Source organism: Athene cunicularia, assembly GCF_003259725.1.
Source record: "Athene cunicularia isolate RWA chromosome 4 unlocalized genomic scaffold, athCun1 chr4_part1, whole genome shotgun sequence".
NCBI lineage: Eukaryota > Metazoa > Chordata > Aves > Strigiformes > Strigidae > Athene > Athene cunicularia.
The window spans coordinates 35,211,494-35,227,992 of NW_020799098.1; the positions used below are offsets into that span (position 1 = coordinate 35,211,494).

Here is a 16,499-nt window from a genome sequence, read left to right on the forward strand (position 1 = left end):
AGGCGACCCAGGTGGCGGGGAGCGTGAGGGAAGAGCCGGCCGCTCCAGCGGGCAAGGAGGTGGGGAGGAGGGAGCCGGGCGGCGGCGGGGCTGGGGAGGCCGGGGGGAGGGCGGGATCCCGGCGGAGCCGTGCACAGCTTCGCAAACCAACCACGATTGGGTGCGAGCTTCGTGTTCGGGCTGAAATCGGTAACCTCCTGTGCTCCTTGCTGCAGATGGAGCTGGAAGCGCTGCGCTCTATCTACGAGGGGGATCTGTGCTTCAGGGAGCTTAGCCCGATTTCCTTCCAGTACAGGGTAAGGCGAGGTGAAGGTCTGCGAGTCGCTGCAGCTCAGGCTTCGCTTTGAAATTCTGTCGTGTAATTGACGGACTGTGGGTTTTCTAAAACAAGTGGGTATACAGTGTGCATTAAAGGCTAGAGTCGTAGGCCATTCTTTCAGGTACGATGATGCTTGATAGCACATGCTTCATGTTTAGGAACTTGCTCCCAGTGCGGGTTTATTAACCCTTAGCTAGGCGTCCTGCATACACGTCTGTGTACTGCATAGCTAGAACTGTCAAACTGGCTGAACGAGTCAGCCTACTGCCTAGTACTTAAACTAGCTGGTCAGAAATGTCACTTACAGAGACATTTGTATTTAAAACTTTGAACCTTCCTTATGGCTCAATTACAAGGTTTTAGTCTTGTTCAGAGGCAGTTGACATGCCTTGTCTACCCGCTAAAGAGAAAATCCACAAAATGCTTTGTGTGTGTGCACTGGTACAGTGTACTCAGGAGACATACAAGGAGTGCTGTGCTTGAGATATGCAGTTAGATTCTGGCATTAAATTCTTGCCAGCTTTCTTAAATGTGAAAACCAGGAAGTTCTTCTGAGCATGGCCTGAGGCAGATCTTTGGGTCTTTGGATTTTATTGATGAAAACTTAGGCACTCATGGGACAAAAGGGAGACTTCCGAAAATGTAGTATGCTTGTAGCGGGGAGGAGGCATCTAAAATCGCCTTGTTGTGACTTTTAAAATAACTTCAGAATAACATCAGTAATTGTAATGAGATATAGGTCAGTTTAATTAATAGCACTTGAATCCCATCCATGTAAGTGCAGCTTTCCTCTACTGATAGGACCATTCTTAGAAAATTTAATTTCCTCAAAAGAGTAAATATGACACGCGTACAAGTCTACAGTGTATCATTCTACATTTTACTGGCTTTGGTCATTGCTCATTTTCATTAGACAAAAATAATTGTCAGAAGTTAGGAGAACTCCATTTAAATACTGTAAAACTTGGTGTAAGACAAAGGCAATAATACATCTTTCCCATGAAGAAGAATTTGTATTATGAGAAAGCATAATGCAAGTGAGAAAGTAGAATTTGTATGCCATTTTTCTGAGCCTCATGTCTCCCATGTCTCACACAGTACAGCTGGTTTGTGATTAGTGTGCTGTGAAATTGAGATTGAAGAAAGATTTTTCAAATGTTGAGAAAATGTAGCACCATCGTTTAAAGTAAGGCTACACAGCTTTTAGGTTTCACTGACGGAGAAGCAGCATGGTCATGCAGCTTTCTGTCTGGATTTTCTCAGTGCACAGTTGACAGGATTTTCCTGAGAGAGAACTCTGTAAACCTTACCACCACTTCTTGGTAGCAATGGGAAGTGGACTGCAACACTGTAGATGACATCTACATGATGTTGCAGATTCTTAATTTAAAATCTTACTTATTTCACCTCTAAAACAGATGCTTCTGAGTGTCAGTTAGTCCACTCTGCTGAAATAGATACTGTAAATAAAATAGGACCAACTTTTTTTTTTTTTTTTTTTAAGAATAGCCTTGATTAGGACTTGGGGCTACACTTAATTCCACACAATCTGATGAAACCAGATTTTGACTATTCTAAATGAGGGAAATAAGGGAGAATTTTTGAGTGATTTCAGAATACAGATTTAAGCAACTTTGTCGCATTCATTTTCCAAATCCTTGTGTGAAAGTTCTTTCTGTTTGTATAGTATGCCTTTGGTGGCACCTGTAGTAGTTTTAAATTTTTAAAAAATAATTTCTTTTTTTATTTAACATGATTGTAAAGATTGTGTACATAATTTGAGTTTACTAAATCGGTTTGTTGTGCATGATTACTTATATTAAAGCATGCTTTTTTTAATGCTATGATTTTTTAATCCAGTGTCATTCTACTGACTTCCTAACTCTTTTTCTACTCATTCTTTCTTATAGTGAAATATCTGTAGGGCTGGGACATAAATATTGAAATTCTTATCTATTATTTTTGCTGTCTTAGGTCACTAGTTTATCTTCATATTTATTTAAACACTGGTTTATGGCTTGCTTTCATGTTTTTCTGAGCTTGGATGTGGGGACAGGTGTTAAAAAGAAGGCTTTTTCAGTTCTCATATATGATAGTGTAATGTTTGGCTTGCACATTCTACAAGCAGTACTTTTAAAACCAAGCAATTAAAAAAAAAGTCAGCTTTGAATGTTTCTGCTGTATTTCTAGGAAAAAAACTGCAGGGTAGAGGTTAATATTGATGTCAGAAATGTACTTTTTCAAGATAACAGCTTTTATTTTCTGACAGCTTTATGAAAATAGTTATCTTATGGTGTTTGGATAGCCTTAAAGAAGGGAAGGACTTTCATATTGTCATTATAAACCATAATAAGTGACTGGAAACTGTTGATTTACACAGGTTTTTCTTTCCCTTCAGATAGGCGAAAGTGGAGATCCTAAAGCCTTTCTAATAGAAGTTTCTTGGCCAGAAACATATCCACAAACAGCACCAGTCATATCAATGGATGCTTTTTTCAACAACACAATGTAAGTATTTATGACAGCTTCTCTCCCTAGCCTTGTATGTGGGAGCGTTTTTAGTTGACAAGCTTTTCTTCATCTGTCTAGATCACAGTTGCGTTCTATGATTTCTTTTAGATCTTCAGCTATTAAACAAAGTATATTGGATAAGTTAATGGTAGAAGTTGAAGCAAATCTTGGAACTGCTATGACATACACACTTTTTGAATATGCCAAAGATAATAAAGAGGTGTTCATGGAAAATCAGCCGGTTAACACTGTGGTAAGTAGATAATTCAGATTTTAATATCTGGCTTTTAAAGTTTTTTTAAAAAAAAAAAAAGGTCATTACAGCTCTAAATACTTCATAACTCTGCCTTTGAGTTGTTAATCAATATATTGGATATACACGTTAGTGGCTAAACAGTGACACACAGTGTATGGTGCCACAATCATCTGTCATCATAGTTGTTATATTTAACTGTTATTTTGGTGTTATACCAAGATGTTTGTGAGCTGCAGCTCTGTCCCACAGAGTAACATAAAAATGGAGACTTGGAGCAGAAGCAAAACTCAAGAGAGCTGACTAAAGGCATCTGCTGGGGGTGGGAGGGTAGCAAATTACTGCAACCTTCCTGGGATGCAATGGATTGCATCAGTGCCCCTTCAGGGTCTCAAATGAGTCAGGCTGGATCTATTTGTGGCTTCTGTGTTGTCTAAGTGCATTATTGGCCATTGTAGTGCTGCAGATTTGCTTTGAGGAAGAAAGAATGCTTTCCATGCTTGGGAAGTCTGAATCCCTTCAAACTAAATCACACTCCATGACTAAATTTAGAAAGTGTAAGAGGTGGCCTTTGCAACTCTGAAAAGGAATAATTCCAATCCCCAACACATGTCTTTTAAAATGACAGTCGTGATTATATATTGATTAAAAGCTACAGACTGCTGACAGCATTGCTTCTTTCTGAGAGTCAAGATATTTCAGTAGGTCAGGTTTGGTAATCACACACAGAGGTATCTGTTCAACTGATATGCAAAATATTAACAACCATTTTTATCCTTCTCAGACTTCAGTAAGCAATAGTATTACAACTGGAACTCCTGATGTGCCAGCAATTAAGAAAAAAGATAAAAAGGAGCAGTTATCCAAAACCCAGAAACGAAAACTAGCCGATAAAACAGGTTTGCTCACTATAATATTGTTTTGTTTCAGCAGTATGAGAATCCAGATTTTATAGCAGTGACATCTTGCTAGAGTCAGAATCAGTAGTCATTTGTTTCTATTAACTACTTTAAGTCTGTGGTCTCAGTTTTGCTTGTTTTAGATGAATTAATCTTGCCCAAGATGTTAATTCTGGTCAAAGCAACTTCCTATAGAGTAGGGGTTTCAAGATGTCATTGGTTTTGTTTTATTTTTTTATTTCAATTTGTGACAAAAGTGCAATTTTCAAAAAATGCTTGTGGGAGGAGAGCATTTGGGACTTCTATAAATTCACTTTCAACAAAAGACATGGTTTCTTGATGGGCCCTCGTGAATAATTCACATTATTAAAAATGTAATTTCTAAATGAAAGTATTTGTTTTGGAACCCAAAATAAAACATTTAATTTAGTTTGTATCTTTGAAATACAGTGCTTCTGTAGATACTTTATGCTTTCAATGAAATGGTAGGTTTTAGATTGAAAAGTGTTCATTATTTCAGCTTATCCTGCTGAGGACTTTTATCTGTTCAACCTTAATCTTTTGTAATGATCTGGGTAATACTGGCCTATTGCAGCAATATGTTGGACCCTGTGATAGGAATTTCTACGTTTAATTTACCTAACCTAATGTATAATTGGCAGATTAAATGTTGACAGTATCAAGGAAAAGCTGCATAAAATTTTGTTCTTTGACAGAATGCGTCACTGCTTATCAGCCCAATGCATGTTGGAGTTGCTTTCTAAATTAAAAGTCAGATGGACTGAGGTGTTTTTATTTAACCAGAGTTACTTTAAAGAACAAGATGTGTTTAACACATTAATATCTGGTTTTGTCCTCATGGCTTTGTAGTGGAGAAGTTAAGAGGTTTGGATCTTTAGAATTTTGCATGTTGATTTTAAAGAAAGCTCAAGATCCCCCTTGGCTTGTGTGTTACAATAAAATATTCTTTTCTGCAGATAACAAGGGGGAGCTTCCACGAGGCTGGAACTGGGTGGACGTAATTAAGGTAACATGACTGTATTACATGCAGTATTTTGAAAATACTGCATATGTACATTAAAAATAATTTGTGCTTATGGATGAAGAAAACTAATATGTGGTTTTGTTTTTTTTTTCTTTTCTTGGTTTGGATTTGACTATGGTGTCTGATTCATTTCTATATGCAACCAGCATGTAAGTATTTTCAAGTTATCTATTTTTAACGTTAAAGAGATTTGCAAGAAATAGTAAGAATTGTTGCTCATTTTGGATTGTAATTTACATATTTCTCAAATGCGTTAAAATGCTTAGTCCTGCATATTAGAGAAAGAATTTGATTCCTCTTTGAACTTTGTTGGTTTAGTATTTCTTTTTTCTTTACTGAGCAATTAAATTTTAATCTTATGATGAGAGAGCTGTGCTAGCCAAATGGACTGCAAATATTCTGTCTTCACATGGCCACAAGATGTAAAATAAAGTTAGTGGTGCTGCCAGGTTCTGGAGGGCAGTGGATAAGTGAGCAGAAAAAGGGAGCTGTCCCAAGTGGGAGGACCTTGCTGTCTCCTACTAGCCTGAGCATTCTTTGTCACAACTCCTCCAGTGAATAATTCTTTTCTACTTGCTCCCTCAGCATTGATTTCTTCCACCCTCTTGTCTTTGCTGATTCAGTGGAAATCAGTGCAGCCATTTGACAGTTTTGAAAACAAACTATTTTATGTTACGCAACTATAAGTAATTCTCAGCGTAAGATCTAACACCAGTTCCAGTTGTTAAATAAGAGCAAGCAAATGACGATGGTGGGTTTGGGTAGAGTTCTTCTGACTTAGAAGTGGCTATTTGTAGTGGATGTTTTGGATTCTAGATAGATTTCATGATAGATGCACTACATATAATAATTATAAACTTAGATTTTAAAACTGAGAAACAGTAGGTTAATGTCTCTTTTTGCATTGCATAAATTTCTATATGGGAGTTCTCTCAGAGATATCTGAGATACTTTTTCCATTACTTCATCTTTTTTTATTTTGGAGAGCTGGTGATGGAGTCTTCAAGTTATTTAGAAACAGTACCCTGAGATTTTTCTGGGGGGTTGTGTTGGTGGTTTTTTTAAATCAACTTTCATGTTCGGGAAATAAGCTCATTTAGTGTTGAAGCTTAAGAAATAATTTTTTTATGATTTTCAGTCTCTTGGTACAGTAGCACAATCAGTCTGTATTATTAATTAAATATACATGTGTTCTATGTAAGATGGAGATAATGTTCTTGTCTTCTAATAAATTGAATGGCAGTCTAAACTTTGAATACTTTCTTTTTGTGTCTCTTTTATAGTTAAGCAAAACTGGTTCTAAAGATGATGAATAAAGGACTTTGGTACAAGGAAACTCCACCTTTTAATACAGTACAGTTTTGGGTCACCATCTTTCTCTTAATAACTTTCATATTTGTTGAAGTAAACATTTTCTAAAGCTCAATTTCCTAACTCACAAATCTAGTCACACAAGTTTATCTAGAGACTATGTGGTCTTCTCTGGAAAAAAACCAAAACAAACAAACTTGCCTTAAATGAAGGTTAGAATGTGACAAAGGATATAGAGAGCCAACGTGGTGAAGTGAATAGTGCTATATGCAGTGTTTTCTTAATTTATATTTTACTCTGTAGTAAAATCCTGTTATAGTGAACCTAATGATATTGTAAACATTTCCTGATGTTCTTATTCCAACTGAAGAAAAAAGCACTATAACAGTGATTGGTCACTTGACAGCATAATTCATCACAATAAATTATTCCATGGAAACAAGACCTTTGTCATTTGTTTATCTAATATGAACGTAGAAGGAGAACATAAAAATTGTTACATTGCAATACTAGAGCTTGTGGTCCCATTTTCACTAGTTACTGGCTGAAATAGTAAATACTAGCAAAAGCAAGGCCAAATATTCTAGTCTGCTCAAAAATGAGTGGTTATAGCAGGAGTATGTCTTCTTTATTCTCTGCAATACCCATCTGTTAGTCTTTCTCCAGTGTGCATCTTTACAGAATGTCTGAGGAGAGGGAAAAGTGCTTTCTTGCACGTCTCAATGAGTGTTGGGATTTTGTAGCTCTTTTGTTGGAGAAATGGGCATTCCTTGGAGTGTTTTGCTGACTGAGTGGTGGGACAGTGGAAGTCAGCACTCTGCCAGATGTGTTGGGAGAACTTTTTTTTTCCTAGAAAGAGAAGTCATCTTTACTATATGAACGGTTACTAAATACAAGATGCCTTAATGTCCTTTATTATTTTTGTTTGTTTTGAGATGAACTTTAATAAATGCCTATTTATCTGCTGTGTTATGTGTTTGGTTTTTTTTAAATTGTGTATTGCCTACTCCACTTCTAGGGCCAAGTCTGAGCTTGTGAAGGGTTTTCAATAACATAGAAGGAAGGCATTCTTAAAAATTGGTGGAAGAATTATGTCTTCCCTCTTCTGGTATGTGTTTACATGTTCTTCAGGGTAGCTGTGTTTGTTTTTAACATGAGGGCCGGTCATTCCACTGAGAGTCAGGGGAATATCCATTACATTCAGTACACACAGCTAGTCCAGTTGCACACGCTAGGTACAGCATTTGATGAGAGGGATGTTAAGAGGTGCAGGCTGGATGCTCTGATCAGTGGTGTTAAGAGCCTTTGTAGCCAATAGAAGATAGTTTAGGTGACTGCCATATTAGGACTTCGATTGATGGACTGGAAGTGTTTATGCTACTGTCTGTCAGGAGACCCTATATGTAACATACATTAATATAATTCTCTTAAATTATTTCTGTTTTACCAATATATAAATAAATATATTGCAAAATTACTGCTTGGCTTCACACACACACACACACACACACACACACACACACACACACATATATAAAGAGAAAAAGGTTACATGAAATTTTGTGACTGCAGATGAAGGAAAAAAATTGAATTTGTTCTGTGTTTTCACTCTTCTGAAGAGTCTGTGATGAGATCTGAAAGAGAAATATGGTCTGTACTGCTGTTACTCAACAAGAGACTATAGCATTTACTGAAACACTCAAGTTACAATCAGTAAATGTATGTGTTTCCTCAATAAGGAAATACTATTTGTTCTTAATTCTTCCTTTCAGAAAGTCATGATTTCTCTTTGAACTCAACTCACATTGCCAGCAAAGTATACAAGTATACAAGGGAGGACTTTTTCCAGATGATGGAGTCTTGCCTTTGACATAAACTGGAGTCTTAGCAAGAGTGTCTGTCAGGGAGAAGTGCTGCATGGAGAGGTTGCTCTGGTAGTAAGTAAATGGTGAGCCTGTAACAGGGAAGGGCATTTAGCTTTAATCTCTGCTATCGTCAGAATGGGCAGGACTTTTTCTATTCATAGGTTTTCTAAGGGGAATTGACTTGTCTTTGCTAGTATCCTTGGTGTATAAATCAAGTTGCCATGACAATTTATCTGAATGGATTAGTTAGGGAGGGTGGAGGTAGGACAAATAAGAAATACATCTCTTGCTTTTATAGTGTTACTGTGTGTAACAGCAAGCTTGTTAACCTTGTGAAATGCCTGATTTTTCAGCTCCTATTCTGCCTATAAATCACATGCTCTTGTGAAGATATCCAAGCAATCTTCTCTAGTTCAGTTAGTAAATGTGTTTGCTTGAAAGTCTACTTTCAAGGGAAGTATTTTGCATTGGGAATTTTTGTATCAGTTCCTTGCATCTGTGTAAATTTTGAAATGTAGCTCGTGTTGTTAAACCATTTTCTTGTATGATGTGATGGTTGGAACAGGGTCATTTCAAGAATCTAGGTACTTGGTGTTATGGAGAGGCCTAAGCACTGACAAAAGAGCGGAGGGAAAATGTAATGATTCTTATTAAGAAAGGCACAACTGTAAGTAGAGATCATCACTACTGAGGAATTCTAAACACTGTTAAAAAATACACCTCCACCACCACCTTTTTTAAAGTAAAACACTGGCAGAGGAAAAATGGTGATTTATGCCTTATTTCAGTAAGGCAAGAAGTCTGTTGATTGTATGGCTACACCACCTATTTAAATTAATGGGTTTTGCAGTAGAGCTTTGGTTGGCCTCAGAAAACAAGTGACAATACTAGTAACAGTAAAGTAAAAGGAGTAAGTGTCCAAAATACAGGATGATTAAAATGGAATTTGTCAGTTTACAGAATTTTCCATACTGCATGGATACTAATTGCCTTTCTGAAGCGTTAGTTGAAAGGCCTTTTTTAAAAAATACTTTTTATGTATAGTGTTGTTGCAGTAACCACTTCGAAATCTCATCTGATCAAGCACAGCTTACTTTTTTCCTTTTTTCAAACTTATCTCTCAGAATCTTCCTTGGGGCAAATTTGGTGCAGAAAATTGAGGTAGCAATACCAATGCTTAAATGAAGTTTAGGTTTTTTAACTGAAATTTAATCTAAAATATTTTTTCTCTTCTGCCTTCTAGTATGGATTTAGTTAATAACCCTAATGCCTTTGAAAGTTAATTAATTTTAAGCTATGCTTTTTTTTTCTCTCAAGACTTTTCTCAGCAGGTAATCATTCTGTGGTTTATTTGCTCGCTGTTAAGGAGGTGGGAAGTCTCTTGCTCCCCTTTTTTTTCACTCCATCAGTCCTTAAGGTGCCCTGGAGCACATCACTAGGCAGTGTGCTTTCCAGCCTCAGTTTACTGGAGCTGTTAGCATAGGATGTGTGCAGGTTTTGGTATCTCTAAAACATACAGACCTCTTTCTGTTGTTGATTATGGGTATTTGAAGAACACCAAAAAAAAATAAATGGCTGAGGACACAAGAATTATCACTGTCATGTTGGTATTTTATACTTAGTCTGGATGAAGCTTCAAAGTCTTTAGTTGTATTTGTATGATGTTAAATACAAGTTCATTCAGTGCTGTTAGTACCAAGACCAAAGATGCTGCATTGCTCTGTAGTGTATCAAGTCTCAGGGAAAAATGCAGACTGCCTTCCTGCTCACTCTCTTGGTCAGTCTGGCACAGCTGACACTGAAATCAAGGCTGCTAATGTCTGCAATACTGCTGCAACTGGTTGTAGGTGGGGTGAATAGATAAAGCATGCTCAAATGATGAGCAATTAGATTTTGATGAGCAAAAGAACAGTAGGAAAAAAGCCAGCATTTCTTCATATAGGATTTTTGGTAGACATGCAGATGGAGGGAGATTACACTTCTTTTGTCTGAGGCAATACAAGTGGTTTTGTACTGTGAATTTTGTGCTGTGAAAATCATTGAACTGCTCTGAACCAGCAGTATTTCCCTTTTGGAAATTGTTTCCTTCAGCTATGCTTTGTGTCTTATAGTACGGCATCCTAAGCACTTGTACTTAACAGCAGAATGAAGCGGGGAGGAAATGTTCATTCAACAGAGAAAACAGCAGAAGTGTGAGAATTCTGGGTGGACTGGAGGAGGAAGTGGAGGGGGGAAAAACATCCTCATATGCAGAAATAGAAGAGCATAGGGGATAAATCTTTATTGCTGCAGGACAATAAAACAAAACAAAAGCTAAACTTATGGTTGCAGAACTATAAATTCTGGCATGAGGTTGGGTTATGGTAAAAAGACAAGAGGATTGTAGATTTTCGTTCTGTCACTGTCACCTATCCTTTCACCAACATGGATTTGGCTTCATCTCAGAGTGGGTCTGCTCCATGGCTGTCTGACTGTTATGCTTCCTGATGCTCTCTGAGCCCATGGAAGTGACCTCCAAAAGTCTGGTGTACTCTCAGAAATAAGTTAAGACAAAACATATTGACTAGGCCCTGGAAAATCACATTAGAATAATTGATGTAGGTGAAAGAAAGAACTAACTGGTTCTCTTCTTTCTCCTTCATTCAGAAGAAAATGAGGAGTGACTCCAAATGGCTGAATTACACAAGACATATGAGAATCTATATCCAGACACCCATGCCCTATGCTAGACTGAAAGTTTGTCTGTCTGGTTTAAAGTTTTACATAGCTATCCCTTGCTGCTGTGTTTCAGCATTCTTGCTAGTGGTTCCTACAGTAGTATTTGTTTTAAGTATTCATGTTTACAATAAGGCAGAAATTTGAAAACTCTTACTGTGATTGCATACTGCAAGTTGCTTATGTTGTGTGATGGAATAAGGTCACAGCAATGAGAAAGAAAGCCAAACTATGATTGTGCAGCCTTAGTGGAGAGGAATGGGATTGTGTGGGTGTCTCTGAGGGCATAATTGCTTCTGCAGTAGCATTACTGGTATTGATCAGTGAAAGGGAAATGTCAATCTAGGATGAGTTTGGAAGATATCATTCAAGAAAAGATAATCTTTTCCTTCTCAAACAATTATCTGTTATAGTGTCACTGAGAGGTGATAAACATAAACATAGTCTTGTATGGAGTCACTCTTCAGAGCAGGATCTTACTTTAAATCAGGCAAATATCTCTGTCAGTAATGCATTTTATTATTTCCTGCAGGAAAAATGAATGTGAAGCAGCTCTAAAGAGCTGCTGTCTCCACTATAGGGAACCATTTGATCCCTACTTACAGGGAAAACCATGGTTCAATTGACCTTGAGGAGATTTTAAAATAGGACAGGGAAAAAGTAGCAGCCCATTCATAAAAAGTACATGGGCTCTATAGATGGTAACAGATCTGCATTATCAGCTTTATATTTTTCTCTGAAGATCAGCACTAAAATATTACCAGGTTTTAATTAACTGGCATACAACATGATTATGATTTTTTTTCCCTCATGCCATATGTCTTTAGATTATAAAAGTACAGTACAGAAATTTATTTCCTAGATTAAAATAGTTCTAAAGTTATGAATCCACTCAAAAGAAGGAAATCAGTCTTACTCAGAAGTAAGGATGTGCCAAAATTAAACTGCCTATGTGATATTTATATGAAAAAGAATGCATAGGAAGATTTCCTTCTGTGGCTACATGGTCTTGGGGGTTTGTTTATGGGGTTGTTTCCCCCTGGTAGTGTCCAAGCAAGCAGATGCTTAGTACTTTGCTTCCTAGCATCCCTTTTAGTAGGAAAGCAGTATAAAAGCCTGAGTCTTAATATGCTCCTAAATCTAAAAAGGGAAGAAAGTTTTCACTTTGTGGAAGTAAGTAAAGTAACAGGACCATCCCTGTAACAAAGTGGACATTTGGCATAAGATGACCAGGTATAAAAGCAAATGAATTTGCTTTAATAAAACTGACTGGATCTGGGTGGCTTTAGTGCCTGCTTCAGAGTCTGTCTCCATGCAGTGGGTCTGTGATATATAAATGCTTATGTGTAATTTTAGGTTAACTGTATAGCTACAGTCCATGTGATTAAGCATTGCTTTCAATAAATTTGTATTACAGTAGTCAGTGCAGATTCTGATGTATTGTTAATGAGCTCTGTTTCATCCCTTTTCATTTGATGGGAGGAGATACAGTGCTTACTTCTCTGGGACGAAAGAAATCCACATGTATGCTGTCAACAAAGGCTACCTGGGCTTGGTTAACAAGCATTACAACTGGGCTGAAAGTTAAAAAGCTGAAGTTCTAGAAGATAATTGTAGTGGCTTATATGAATGTGGATCCACTATTTTTGTATATTCCTTTCTTTGTTAACTTGCTTATTGTGATGTTTAAAATGTTCTGAATGCAAGCAGATATGTTAACTTATTAGCGATTGTGTATATGTGTCAACTAGCTGTGCAGTCAAATTTGTTCAAGAGCAGTTAGCATGTCTTTCCTAATTTCTTGGCACGATGAGAGTTCTCTAACTCTTTCCATGGTGCACACCTACAGAATCCCTCCCCTGGTTTTCTTCCCAGTGTGGGCAAAAAGTGGTACTCGGCATCACTGTGTGTTTCCTTCATAGCTTTTATATAGAAAGGTATATTGGATGGAGGAGAAGGAAAAAAAATAATATAAACTATTGATTGATACTGATGCTTCACATCTAGAACTGATTAGGATAATCGGTGTCACACTGCTTATAATATAATGCACAAACTACAATATGTCTCCTTCTTGATCTATTTTCTCCTGTTTTAAATTTATATACTTGAGGCCTCTTCTGCAACCTCTGGCTGGTAAAGATTGGGCAGAATCTCTTCAGGATCATCACAGTAATCTTTGTTTCACAGACACAAGTCCTACTCTGTTAGATGCTGTATCAATAAACTCAAAGGAAGCAGGGGTGGTCAGTGTCTTGCAGGATCAGGAAATGGGGAAGAAACAGATTCTGTGAGGAGACATATGCTAGATATGAAAAACAAACACTGAAATTCTTTAGATATCTGTTCAGGGAGAGAATGTGACAGAAGTATTGAAGAGGTGAAAGAAGGAGGGAGGAACAGCTTGAGATGTGGAGCCTTAAGAACATGGTTGGTTACTCTTCTAAAAAATACAGTTGATAAACATGCATTGTTTCTCCATGTGATAAAACATCTTTAAGGTACTTTAAAATATGATAAAATATTTTTGAAGGTGTTAATGATAAACCATTCAGGGGAGGAAAGAACATCACCAGTAGAGTGTTATACAGAGGAGCAAACCTGGAAGATTTTATTTGAAGCTGTGAGATTCTTGTATACCAAGCAAATGCCATTTCCATTATGTGAAAAGATGGAGACAACTCTAAAATTTAGCTTCATCTTTCTTGCCAGATTCTGAGTAGTTTAATATTTTGAGTGTTGCAAGCTCAGAGTTTTATCTGTTGGAAAGAGGGTAGTGCACAAAATTTGGATTTAGATGTACATGTTGCACATGCAAGTTTGGCTCATTGGTATTTAAATCTCCACTTAAAGTGTGTATTGTGAGCAGAATGGTTAAAATGTTATTTGCCACGCTTGTGCATATAGGCACAATCTTGGTAAGGTGCATCATTACATCATTATCACTTAAGTTATGAATGTACGAAGTATATCTCCTGTAAGAATATGTATTTTATATAAGAAATATTTATCCTCTGACTCATTCAGAGCTTTTGTTGCCATCAAATGCAGCAAAATAATCAAAACTACAATGATTTTTTTATTACAACAAACTGATCTTGTGCTTATTTGTGCTAGAATCAGAGGTAGAAAGAAATGCATTAATGGAAGAATCCTATCCTCAATTGTACATTTAATGTAAAGAAAGAGGTTGTAGCTCCAACTGATGGACCTGAGGGTGGGGGCTTCCAGGTGCTGTCAGGAGTGATCACCACAATGTTTTACTACATCTGAAATTTTGAAGTTGTCAAGAGCTGAGACATCAAACATTTGTTGTAAGGTTTACAGGATCTTTTTGTTTAATTTTGGAATTCAATTGCATTTATATTTTTAGGGTACAACAAGTGTATTACTGGTTTTATTATATAAAGAAAGGGCATACTGTAAACCTAGAATGCAAAAGAAGAAGGGATAGTGAAGCAAACTGTTGACTGTGCTGTATGTGTAAGAAACTTGTTAGGTTGGCTTTTGTGCTGTATGTAAATCAGGGTTGTATTTGTCTCCTTTGTGTATGTATTCCTTTTTTCATTGCTTTCAGGTTTTTATTGGGCAAAAGCTTGATGATCCTGTCATCCCAGGAATATTATGAAAGAAAAACTTAGAATTAATTAGAGGTATAATTGGAAGAATGAAACTGAAATAATGCAAGAGCAGAGTATGTTAAGTGTTGCATCTCATGGGGAATCAAAAGGGACAGTTCTGACTGAAAAAGCAGTGCAGATGGATGATAATCAGGCAGGTGTTACTCAGCACTTTTTGGGAACTGGCAAATCATCAAAAGAAAATACAACTGGAATTCACTCTAACAGAGAATCGGACTCAAACAATTCAGATGAGCAGGATCTGTTTATGTGTCATCTTCATTCCTCAAGCATAAACCTGATGTTGAATGTCACAAAGAACTGCAGCTTCTTAACCATGGTACAGACAAGATGAAAATTTTGTTTCAGGTATTTACAAACTGCAGCCCACCAGGTTAGTGCTGAGTTTCTTCTATTCAGAAGTTGTTTGGTAAAGGAATAAACATGGTTTTCCTTCCAATCCATTAAGGACATGAATTTATTCTTCATTAGTCTGAAAGTGGTTCACTTCTTTAATCACTGGAAGTTCTGTTGCTAAGCACTTGCATGAAAGAAATACTAAGTCTGAAGAGTTTCCTTCAACATTATATCCCACAAATGAATAGTAACTTTAAATGAGCAGCAGTGCTTTTCTCATTATAGTATGAAGTGCAGCATTAGGAGGTATCATTTGAAGGAAAATTTCCCCTGAATCTTTATTAATTATGCTGTCATCAAATAGGCATATGAGATTTTAACCCCGTCTTAGAGATGGTGTAACTGAGGCCCAGTTGAGATATATAAAAACAGAGGTAATAAGACTTAAACCTATATCTGTCCATCTGCCAAATTGTGCAACAATTTGGTAGGCTAGAGATTGCACCTACCTGAAGTAATGTTGTTCTTTAATCTTGTTTTATGATTAGAGCAGCTTCTTAATTTTCCAGTGTGTTCTCACAGCTTGTCTTCATAGTACATTTTACAGGGATATTTTCAGCAGTGATCCTGCACACAGGCAGCAAGCTAAGAGCAAATGGCTGAGCTCTTTCCAGAAACTACACAAGATATTTCAAGCATGCTCCACTTAACCTCAGGGAGGAAGCGTCCACTGAGCTGCTTGGGACAGGTGAGACTAGAAATGCAAAATGAAGAGATGAGCACTCCACTGGAATGATCAACAATACATTATTTCCTAAAAGAAGGAGAAAGGTTAGTTTCAGTAATAAAATAAGTTAAAAGGAGTTAGAGACGTCACCAGTTTTGGTGCTCCTCAGAATCTTGTGGTAGGACAAGCAGTACTTAAGTGAGTGAGTTACTGCTGTAATACATAGATAAAATAGACAAAACTTCAAAGACATTACTTCTCAATAACGCGAAATGCCTCTTCCTGTTCACTGTAGTGTTTAGTCCACTTAAACGTATGTAACTCCTTCTACAATCTGCATGCAACACTTGAGCTCTACCAGAGGAGCAACAATCCTGGAGTTTGGCCAAATGAAATAAAACATGTGCTGTGAAATTCTGTTTAACTGCAGAGAATAAAATTACTACTGCAGAATAAGCTTAATAATGCAATAATAATAATTTAACAGGAAAAATAAAAAGTGTATTTTGTGATTTCTTTTTTTTTTTTTTTACAAAACTTTTTTAGTTTCCACATGAAGAACAGAGGAAAATCAAATGTTTTCTCTGTGGTTCTAAATGGTTGTGCATAAAAGCTGAGAAAGTAATTTAGTACATCTTTCTGCCACCCTTCCCACAGTATAGTGGTCATAGTGCTTGGATAAGCAGTTAAATTATTTAGAGAGATTATAAAGCTATTAGCTTTCAATCCAGTAAAGAAAGTTGCTCCTTATGGGATATCTTTGGGGTTCTTTATGTATTTGAAGATTACCCCTGTTGGTTATTGGTTAGGATGACTTAGATCAGTTTAGTTCTTAATCAGTCCTTGTGGCAATTTCCCCATTAATCAGAGTGGTTTG

At 36.9% G+C, this 16,499-nt stretch overlaps 1 protein-coding gene across 7 annotated transcripts in view; it reads left to right on the forward strand.

Moving 5' to 3' along the window:
* Positions 1-203: 203 nt before the first annotated feature.
* The window catches only part of RWDD4 (RWD domain containing 4), a 35,606-nt gene continuing 19,310 nt past the window's right edge, over positions 204-16,499 (forward strand). The window contains exons 1-8 of one of the 7 annotated variants that reach the window (XM_026846629.1): positions 204-296; positions 2,718-2,827; positions 2,939-3,083; positions 3,868-3,982; positions 4,960-5,009; positions 5,174-5,176; positions 14,830-14,932; positions 15,491-15,635. In XM_026846629.1, coding sequence (XP_026702430.1) covers positions 216-296; positions 2,718-2,827; positions 2,939-3,083; positions 3,868-3,982; positions 4,960-5,009; positions 5,174-5,176; positions 14,830-14,932; positions 15,491-15,558 — 675 coding nt within the window. In that variant the 5' untranslated portion in view covers positions 204-215 and the 3' untranslated portion in view covers positions 15,559-15,635. Of the gene's footprint in view, positions 297-2,717; positions 2,828-2,938; positions 3,084-3,867; positions 3,983-4,959; positions 5,010-5,173; positions 6,288-6,310; positions 7,308-10,849; positions 12,828-14,495; positions 14,933-15,490; positions 15,636-16,499 lie in introns of those variants that run through there. The other 6 variants (XM_026846628.1, XM_026846631.1, XM_026846627.1 and 3 more) reach the window with 6 other exon arrangements.